Source organism: Gouania willdenowi, chromosome 19 (genome assembly GCF_900634775.1).
Source record: "Gouania willdenowi chromosome 19, fGouWil2.1, whole genome shotgun sequence".
Classification (NCBI taxonomy): Eukaryota; Metazoa; Chordata; class Actinopteri; order Blenniiformes; family Gobiesocidae; genus Gouania; species Gouania willdenowi.
In genome coordinates, this window is record NC_041062.1 from 8,396,065 (window position 1) to 8,406,589 (window position 10,525).

General features: G+C 35.8%; 2 protein-coding genes across 2 annotated transcripts; both read right to left on the reverse strand.

Annotated features, from left to right (window-relative positions):
• Positions 1-881: 881 nt before the first annotated feature.
• pde6gb (phosphodiesterase 6G, cGMP-specific, rod, gamma, paralog b) lies at positions 882-4,906 on the reverse strand. Its single transcript, XM_028476365.1, has 4 exons — positions 4,675-4,906; positions 2,413-2,596; positions 2,298-2,338; positions 882-1,329 (listed from the first exon to the last, which is right to left on the reverse strand). Exons 2-4 carry the CDS (start codon positions 2,556-2,558, stop codon positions 1,253-1,255), a joined length of 264 nt encoding a protein of 87 aa, XP_028332166.1. The 5' UTR covers positions 2,559-2,596; positions 4,675-4,906; the 3' UTR covers positions 882-1,252.
• A 778-nt stretch (positions 4,907-5,684) lies between these two features.
• On the reverse strand, positions 5,685-7,559 carry oxld1 (oxidoreductase-like domain containing 1). Its single transcript, XM_028476364.1, has 2 exons — positions 7,364-7,559; positions 5,685-6,361 (listed from the first exon to the last, which is right to left on the reverse strand). Exons 1-2 carry the CDS (start codon positions 7,412-7,414, stop codon positions 6,023-6,025), a joined length of 390 nt encoding a protein of 129 aa, XP_028332165.1. The 5' UTR covers positions 7,415-7,559; the 3' UTR covers positions 5,685-6,022.
• Between the last annotated feature and the right edge of the window lie 2,966 nt (positions 7,560-10,525).

The following is a 10,525-nucleotide window of genomic DNA, read 5'->3' on the forward strand; positions in this document are numbered from 1 at the left end:
TCTGAGTATATATTGGCATTGGTAAATATCTTAAATAGAAAATGTAGTTTGGAACAACACTGACATATTGAATGTAGAATGTACAGACTTATTTTGTACTCTTTGATCTGTAAATCAAAGAATAAAGATTCATGTTAAGCTCCTCTATTGGTGACTCAGCATCTTGTTTATTTCTGGCTGATATTAAAAAAAACCCCAACGTCTTCACTGTCCTTCATGACTAATATTTAATATCTCGGTGTGCAAATAAGTCATTTAAAAATTCTGTAATTAACCTTAAAGAATAAATAGTTTGTTAATTATCTAAGGTGGAAAGAACATACCCAATCCATCTGCAGTGTGGATGGAGTGTATCTGCTCTGGTCAGCTGGGATCAGGAGGTGGAGGAGCGGCTGCTTGTGAACCTCTGTCATCACAGCAGTGAGTGATACTTGTTCCTAGAACATCAGAGTACTCTCCCTACGTTTGTTGCACAATGTGCGCGTGCACAAGAAGACCGGTGAGGTTCGTTCAGGAGGGGAGGGGGGAACGTGGAGGGCCTCACCATTCTACATACCGCAGCTTTAAGTTGTTTCATCTTAATTTAACTTACACACTTAACCTTTCAGTTTTTATATAATTTCATTGACGGACAATCATGGAATTAAATATATTCTAAATCAATATTTTCCTACTTATTTTTATAAAATCTGATGGGTGTAATATCTGCGTTGTTATCCTATATCTTGTTTAATATCCACGTAACATGCTCTTCATCACTATTACCGCTGCTGGCTGCTGATTGGTTACCTTTGAAGATGATGTAACGCCTTGATATAAAAGTTTGTTTTTAAAGAGTTGCAGCTTGTTAATAAGATAATAAGAGACGATAACCAGACAAATTGAGAAGTATATATTTAAGTGAACTTTATTTTTCAGTTTGACGGAAGGTAAACAGTCTTAAAGTTGAGATAATGTCAAAAAAAAAAACTAAGCACAGGGTGATAATAAATTAAGAGATGAATCACTCAAATACAAACACATGATGGGAAGAAAACACTGAGCAAACAAGATGTAAATCTGCTGACAGGAAATGCTCAATATAACAGGAATCATAAGGTAGAAAACAGCATTTTTGCTACAGTTTTGAGGAATTTGACATTTTTCTGTAGTTTTTCCTGGTTTGCTTCAGTTTTCTATGGCTTCAGCTCTTTGTACAGATGTAAAACAGAGCTCCAGCTTGAAAGTTATCACTATGAGGGTGGATGAAGGCTCAGATGATGCCGTACTGAGCCAGCTCGTGCAGTTCCAGGTGATTGAAGGCCTCCCAGGGGCAGATGACCGTGATGTCTGCAAGACATCAGAAAGTATGACCGTTAATACAGTGTTTAGAGCACACGTGGCAAACCCAAGGCCCGGGGGCCAAATCCGGCCCTTTAAAGCATTTCATTTGGCCCGCGGCAGCAAGTAAAAAAGTCAGAGAAGCCATGAATCGTGTAATGTACCAACTAATTCAGTTGTAGATATCTCCAAATTAATACACAAATTCAATGAAACGCCACAATATTAGCAGGGCTCACATTTTCCCCCATGCTTATATCACATGATGGACGTCATTGTTAATCTCAAATTATTATAAGAAATCTTAATTTTTCCAGAATCCTGCAATTTTCTTCAAAATTTCCTCAAATTACATAAAAATGGGTCACAAATCCAATGAATTGAAAATAAAGATCATGCAGGGACTGAAATCCATCACTTATTGCTTTGATATAATCAGTGCCGTACATATTTAGCATTGATCTAGATTTTATACGTGGAAGTGCAAACTAGAGCACAATAATGATTGAATTACTAAATTTACCGCTTAAAATCTGTGACCCACTTAAGATAAACTGCTCCATATTTGGCCCCTGAACTAAAACGAGTTTGACACCCCTAGTTTAGAGTAAAAGCTCCGCCCTAAACACAGTGATGCACAGAATCCCAACTGACAAAATTATGGAGTTAAAATCATGCCCAAACTAATGAATTTTGTTTGCAAATAAGAAACATACTTATCAAACCAATACAGCATGTTTTAAACACACAATGAAACATTTATACAAAATATTCTTTGAGTACAAAACATTTCAGAAAATTTGTGCCAGAAGTCACGTGACAGTTTTTTGTAGATGTAAAATCATTTTGGGTTTACATGGAGGATTTTTTTTTTTTGTAATTTCATGTGTAAAACATGCTGTATTTGTTTGATAAGTTGGTTTCTTATCTTTTTATTTTTGTCCTTTGGAATTTTGTGATAGATTTCCTGAACCCACCTGTGCCCAAGCCCTCCATTCCTGGGATGTCGTCACCAAAGCTGCAGGAAAACACACAAACATAATCATCATCTCTTAAAAACACACGTTAGGTGTAACGTGGGTGCGTATCTACCCCTGGACTCCTTTCTTGGGAGGTTTGCTTTTGAACTGACGCGTCTGCCTCTGTTTGAACTTGGGGGGGCCTTTGCGAGGCGTGGCCGGGCCCCCGCTGACCCGGGTGGCCGACTTGATCTCAGCTTTTGGAGGTTCTAGATTCATTTTTCAGCTTTGTGATTCACCAACGGTTCCCTAGAATCCTGGTGAACAGGAAAACAACAGACAAAACGAATTAATTTGAAATACAATATTTCAGTGGCACTAATGAAGATTTGCTGCCACCTGCTGTTCAGTCTTGGTTCTGCTATTGTGTTGTTTGTTCCTCTCACCAATAAAAGTAAAAAAAAATGGGCGTTTGGTCGAGTCTGAATTAAATCAGCTTTTGAACCAACAAAAAGTGAAAACATTGCACAATAATTAATTATTAATCAAGTATAAATACTCAGATTCTTTCTGTTGGTCATTTCTTTAGAAGAAAGAGATAGAAAAATGTACAAATAAATGAATACTTTTTAAATCAACAAGATAAATAAAATGTACATTCATCAGTAAATTTTATTTGTTTGTGTGTGTTTTTTATTTTTTACCTATGTTTACTTACTGTATTGAATTATTTGTTCTTGTAACGCTAATTACAACAATAAGTCATCTTGTCATGTGTTTTAATGTTTTATCTATCATTTTATTGGTTTTTTAATTGTGCAAAATAGATTAATTAAAAAAATGAAAAAATAATTACAGTTAAAAAATAAATAAATAAAATCATGTTTTTTGTTTTTTTTTTTACATTTTATTATTACTAGAGAAGTCAGTCGACCCCACATGGGGTCACGACCTAAAGGTTGAAAAATCCTGCATTAGATGTGAAAAGGCTGAAGCTGAATACAAAATCTAATTTTACCAGAAAGTCTCCTTCTTTTATGAAATAATATGTTATGGTTTAATTTATTCAGAGAACTTTAAAAAAAAAAAAAAAAAGAAATTTACATTGATCTCCTGACATGTTTCGACTGCCAACTGTCAGTCTTCCTCAGAGGCATCTCCTGTTTGCTTTGATGTATCCTTATGAGTACTTTCTTAATAAGAAAAAACATCAAAACATCTACTGATCGCAGTAGTACACATGAAAGCGATCAGATGCCTCTAAGGAAGACTGATGGTTGGGAGTCGAAACATGTCAGGAGATCAAAGGACATTTCAAAGTAAATTTTCTGACAAAAATTGCCTGAATAAATGAAACCTCAACATTTTAAAATCTGATTTTTATTAACGTACAACTTTAAAAATCCTTTTTCTTATCAATACAAGAGCAAATCCTTCAGTAACAAAACTTCAAAACACGCTCCAAAAACTTTTTCCATATCTTGTAATAAATCTCCGTCACCTCCACGTGTCATTAGCAGCCATATTAATAATCCTCTTATTGTTGTGACAAGCACCAGCAGGGATTTACTGCACCATCTCCAACTAATTAAATGTATTAGATTGCATCGCATGACCCAGTTTTCCCATAATCCTTGGCTCAAGTTAATAAGTTCTCCCCCATGTCTTTTGTTGAGCGCACTGAACACCAGTAATCTGGTTAAAGCAAGGACAGGAGGAGGAAACGCTGAGGTCAGCACAATCATCATGTCCTTATCAGTGGGTCAGAATAATACAAACGTGGTATAATAAGAACTGTTCTGCTGTTTTCTCTTTGTTTTAGTGCAAATAATTAAAAAATAGCTTCTACTGAGGCACAAAACATTTAAGCAAAGATCTAATTAGATATAGCAGCTCCTTTTATTGAATAATAATCAAGCTTAAAGTGTTCTCACAGGCTGGATGGACCCATGACGAGCAGTTCTAGGGCCCGTAGGCCTCATGTTTGACACCACAGCAGAAAAAAACTAATTTAAGACTATTTGTATCGTCAGAATCAGAAACAGGATCTCAGTCTTCATAAGTTTGAGTTTGACATGATAATCCTTTGTGTAGCTGTTGTTTCTAATCTTTACACACGTCTTTCCTGGTTTTCACACGCTGAGAACAACATGAAAGTTTCCAAGTCAACATTGAAATAAAATCTGAGTAGATGAAGTTGATAAATGAAGGTCAAACAAGTTGAATATGTGATCATCTTCCACACACTGCTTCGACAACGCTCGTTTTCTAAACCCTGCAGCCATCTGTGAGTAAAGCTGTGACAGTTAAACCCTGCCCGTCAAACACATGGATCTGATGATAAAAGTAGTGTTTAGCTGTTCATGTTGGATGTTTGTCTGCTGCAGTTACTCACCAGCTGCTGTGATGAAAGACGAGCTGCTGTGAGTCCAGCAGACTAGCGTGCCAACACGAAGCCTTCATCATCATCATCTTCATCCTTTAAATGCTCAGCCTTTGCTGGAGATTATATAAGCCCCGCCTAAACGATGGGGTCCATGTAATCAAGTACTTTTACACCAGTGGTTCTCAACCTTTTCAGCCTGAGACCCCCAAAATAATGGTTCCAGAGACCGGGGACCCCCCACTGTAGCTGAAGGTGGTTGAACACAGACATGAACATTCATTATGTTTTTTGGCTCATGTTTTTATAGACATTTCATGTGTTTTTGTAGATATTTTTTAGGGTTTTTGTTGTAGATTTGTGTTTCTAGAGTCATTTTGTGTGTTTTGTAGAGATGTTTGTGTCGATATTTTGTGTGTTTATGAAGATATATTTATGTTTTTGGATCATTCAACGTTTGTTTGTTGTGTCTTTAGAGTCATTTTGGACGGTTTTTGTTGACATTTTGTGTATTTTTACTGTTGTTTTGTATGTTTTTGTTGAAATGTGTGTTTATGGAGACATTCTGTGTATTTTTGGAGAATTATTTGTTTTTTGGGACATTCAATTTGTTTTTGTGAAAAGATGAGCTGCTTTTATTACAGACTGTATCTGATCTGAGGGTCACATGGCCATCATAGATTTTTGTATTTATTCTAATTTAAATTTAGTGTATTTTTCTGTTATTTTCTGTGTTTTGGGGGAGTCATTTAAATAAAATTGAATTTGTTTAGTTTAAAAAAAAAAAAAAAAAAAACATATCTTTGTATTTATTCGTGTTTCCATTTTGTGTGTTTTTATTTTATTTTGTGTGTTTTTGTCACCTATTTATGTCACTTTCCTGAATTTTTTACCCCGTGTTTCCTTTTCTCTTATTTCTAAATATTTATTTCTGCTGCAATAGCAGAATGTCCCCATTTGTGGACCAGTGAATCATTAATTTACAACTGGTGAGTTAAAGTTTAATAACCAAACTAAACAAGTTTCAAAAGAAGAAATGATTTATTTCAACTCTTAGAAATAGTTGAGGAAACACAATAAATACAGAATAAATACACTTCATTGGGCTGTGCGAGAACACTTATTAATATATTTCTTTATAGTCACATAGTTTTCCAGCTCCTTTCAGAAGCCCATTTAAATAATGGATGATTGACTTTCCATTTTGTTCAATCCGTTACAGTTTGGATGGACTCTGTGAAACGTAAGATTTGTATTTCCAGTTGCTCCTGATGCAGGAAATAATAATAAATATCAGGGTGAAAGTGTCAAAACCACAAGTATAAAGTGCTTGAATAAAACCACTAACGACCGGGAAGAATCAAGTCTTCTTCAGGAGTCGAATTTCCATCTTCAGGTATGTTTTCAGGTTCTCGTCCAGGACGTTTTCCTCGATGGCGGCCGCAGCACGTTCGCCTCCGTCCTGGTAGTATTTCAACAGCTGCTCGGCGTGTTCGATCCACACGCAGTTGTGACAGCCGCTCATGCAGCAGTGCGTGGGCGCAGGGGGCGGGCCCTGATCGGGCGACCAATCAGAGGAGTGCGTGGGACCCTCGGGAGACGGATGCGGATCTGCATCCGATGACCGCCGCAGAGGGAGGCAGGAGATGTGGAAGCCACTCGGGGGAGGATGGGAGCGTAACAGAGACAAGATGCAGAACTGGAAAAAGGATAAAAATACTTATTAGTCAGTGTTTAATATTTTTTTAAATGTCGACCAAAAATAAGCATAAAACAACCATTGGTGGAAAGATTCTTTGAAAAAAGGAGGATTCTAGGGGGTCAGATGCCTTCAAGAAACTAAGAATATTTTTTTTAACAAATTTGATCCCATTTTTGCTTATTTTTCATCTTTTTCTACAACTACACCAAACTTGCCATATTTTAACGCATTTTCAGCACTTTTTCTTGCCACATTTTTGCTCCTTTTAATGCATTTTTGCTACATTACTCCCATTTCTGCCACTTTCAAGACATTTTCAGCACGTGAAAACCCTTTCCCCCACTTAATGTCGCATTTGTTGACCCATTATTGTCACTTTTAACCTTTTTTTCACCATATTTCATACTTTTTTTTTTTTTGCCAATTTAACTACATTCACGATTTGTCATGGCCATTATTTGCCAGTTTAAACTAATTGTTCCTACTTTTTTTCCTGCCACTTTTAAGCCAATATTGACACTTTGAACCCTATTTTCTTAACTACTTTTACTGTCCGTTTTCACCCACTCTAATTTGCAACTTTGAACCACTTTATGTGGTTTTTGAAATCCCATTTTAAAAACCACTTTTTCATCACTTTTTTTTATTTTTATATATACTCTTTTTGGTTGCTTTTAGCCCATTTTATTTCTTATTAAAACAAGGATTTACATTTTTAAGATAACTATAAATATATACTATGGTGCAAATAATAATAAACTTCCTGGAGAACAGTGGATATTATTCAGATAAATAAATAAATAAATAAATGTGGTTATCACAGATTCATAAAATGAAAGGTTGAGAACCACTGTATTAGGCTGTTGGCTACACTGCTAACGTTATTAAATGGTTTAATCGTTGACTATGACCTCATTTGTGAAAACATTTATGGTCACAATAGGCGAACATTGGCGATAAAGCAGTGTAAACAATGTAGCCGTTAGCTTAGCCACTAACCTTCTGTAAAGATACCGACGACCTCAGCACGTTAACACTCAAACAAAACATCTTTGAAGGCACAGGCTTGGTGTTTTATGTACAAATAAAATCCATCATCTCGAAACTAATATTTCAATACCAAGTGTGACAAAAAAAAACAAACACACAATTTCAGCTGCTTTACGAGCTATTCCCATACTTTCACCTCCAACCTCTGAACGGTGCTAAACAACGACGATGATTGGCTGACGCAAAAATAACCAACCAATTGAATTGCGGCATTTCTGACCACAAACCAATGGGATTGCGTAAGATATGTTGGGGGCGGGACAAAAAATTATCTGCATTTTTATTATTTACCACTAGAGGCCAGTGTTTTACACACAAAAACAACAATGAAACACGATTAAACGTCACACTTTCACGGTGTTCGCCTGTACCACAAAATAAACAAAATAAATCCATACAATAATTAGTAATAAGAGTAATTCTCCCTTTCTTTAGAACGAAACAAGCAAAAGCCAAAATATTTACATTTTGTGAGGCCTTTCAAACAAATCACCCACAAAATTATGATTCAAGAAGTTAATTTGACACAAACAGATCATACTACACATTGCAGTTTAAGAAACCAACTGAGAGCTTTCATAAAGATGACCATAAATGGATATTTTCACTTTTTATTGAAGACTGTGAAAAAAAAATACACCAAAAAATAATGTATTAATGCTTGGATCGGTCATCAATCAATGCAAAAATCAAAAACAGATTGTGTTGATTACATTTCACGCCGTAAATGTCTTGTTGTGTGTTCTGTTTATATGTTGGTAAGTTGTTCCCTTTTTTTCCCCTTCAGCTCAGCTTTCAGCACAGCTCTGATAATTGCTCTGAACTCACTGAACACATGCTTACGTTTGCTCATCGTTTGGTGCTGAGGTTGAGGATTCATCTCTTAGATCAAAGCTTCTGTGGTTTAATTAGAAAATATTAAGACTTCACATCAAAAATTAAGTATTTGTCAAGTCTTTAAAAAAAGCCAAAGGCCACGGAATGATGCGCGGGAACTTGTTCAGCGTTTAAACCCTACATCTGGGTATTTCTCAAGTACTTAATCTTTTCAGACTATCTAATGTGAACGCGCTCCATACTCATTTTGACGTCAGAATTAGTATGAGTAGTATGTTAGTATGACATTTACAACACAGACGCTGAGTTTATTCATGTGTACGCTATACTATGCTAACCCACTTGACTGTGGAAACTTTGAAGTATACTTCAGTGGGAACGCTCATCATCCTACCCTTAGCAAAAAGTAGTATACTTGGAGTTCATTTTTATTAAGTTTGCTTGAGTATAAGTATAGCAAGTATATAATGGACCATGTACTTGTAGCGTACTAGAAAGTTCACTAGTTTATCACTTTTTTGGACTAAATTGGAACATTTCAAGTTTATGAAAGTATACTTTAAGTATACTTTATAAGGTAATTTTAAGTTTACAAAAGTACACTTTCAAATATACAACAAGTACACTCATCTATGTACTACTAGTGTACTAAGTATATACTTCTAGTCCACATTTTAGTTTATTAAAGTATACTTAATAAGGTCATTTTAAGTTTACAGAAGTACACTTTCAAGCATACTGCCTCAGTTTTAGTACAAAATAAGTATACTTGCAGTACAAGTACAGTATAAGCTTTAGTGTTAAAGTACAAGTGTAAGTCTAAGTATTAATGTACTTAGTCTTAGACTATTATTTATACTTTTTAGTATAAGCAAAGTATACTTCACTATACTTTTCTTAAGTATATAAAATATAGTATATAAAAAGCACACTTCAAGTATACTGCTTCAGTTTGAGTAAAAATAAGTATACTTGTAGTACACTTGAAAAAACTACTTTTTGCTAAGGGTAATCATACTAATAGCATATAGTAGACAGTTTTCCTTGAGTGTGTACTAGTGTACAGTACGTTAGTGGGACATTTACAACACAGCATGTGTTCATCATTCCATTCCACCCCTGTTGAGAATAGTTTGACTCCGCCTGTGAGAGGTGAAATGTGTTTTTCTCACACTTGATGTAAAGATGGAGTCACATTCAAACTGCAAATGTGATCAGAAGTGAAAAATACAAAACTAAAGCAGAGCTCTTTTATGAACTCTCTGAGTGGCTGAGGCTCTCTGATGCATGATAGCTTGTGCCTGTGCGTGCGTGCTTGTGTGTGCAGTGTTCAAATCCCTGCAGACAGCAATGTTTGCAGACCTCGTCCATGGAAACACCAGCACCTGCTCAGCCTGGCATGAGATACCAGCTGTGTGTTGGTGCATGTTATAAACCTCCTCTGGTCTCTGAGGACAGGGCACTCACCACTCACACACATACACCCACACATGCACACACACACTTACACACACCTAAACCGGATCTAAATGCTGTTTGTGTTGTGAACAGCAGGACAAACTGCCAACAAATAAGAGAGCAAAGGGAGTAAACATGAACACACAGTTTGTTTAATGAGCTCATGTGTGCAGATGGTTTTATTAGAACAAAGACAGAGTTTTTGTGTATCAGGGTGTGTCTGACGTTACCCATTTAACCTGAGTTTAAAAGGATACAAAGGGAGCACAGATTGGTTTCACATTACACACTATAACATGTGTGTCAAACTCAAGGCCCAGGGGCCAAATTCGGCCCTTTACAGCAGGGGGTCTCAACCTTTTTTTTTTTGCCATATTTTTGCTCCTTTTAATGTATTTTTGCTACATTACTCCCATTTCTGACACTTCATCAAATTTCAATCCCTTTTCTGCACATTCTTTCCACTTTCAAGATATTTTTGGCACTTATAAACCATTTCTACCACTTTTTCACCCAATGTCACATATGTTGACCCATTTTTGTCACTTTAAACCTTTCACCATATTTAATGCCTCTTTTGAATTTTTTTTTTATTTTTGCCAATTTAACCACATTCACCATTTGTCATGCCCATCATTTGTGTTACAATATTGAAACTTTGAACCCATTTCAATACTTTTTCTGTCTGTTTTTGCCCACTCTAATTTGTAACTTTTAACCAATTGAAAATCCCATTTCACCACCTTTTCCACCATTTTTGGTTAATTTCAATCCATTTTTATTTCTGATTAAAACAAGGATTTACATTTTTAAGAT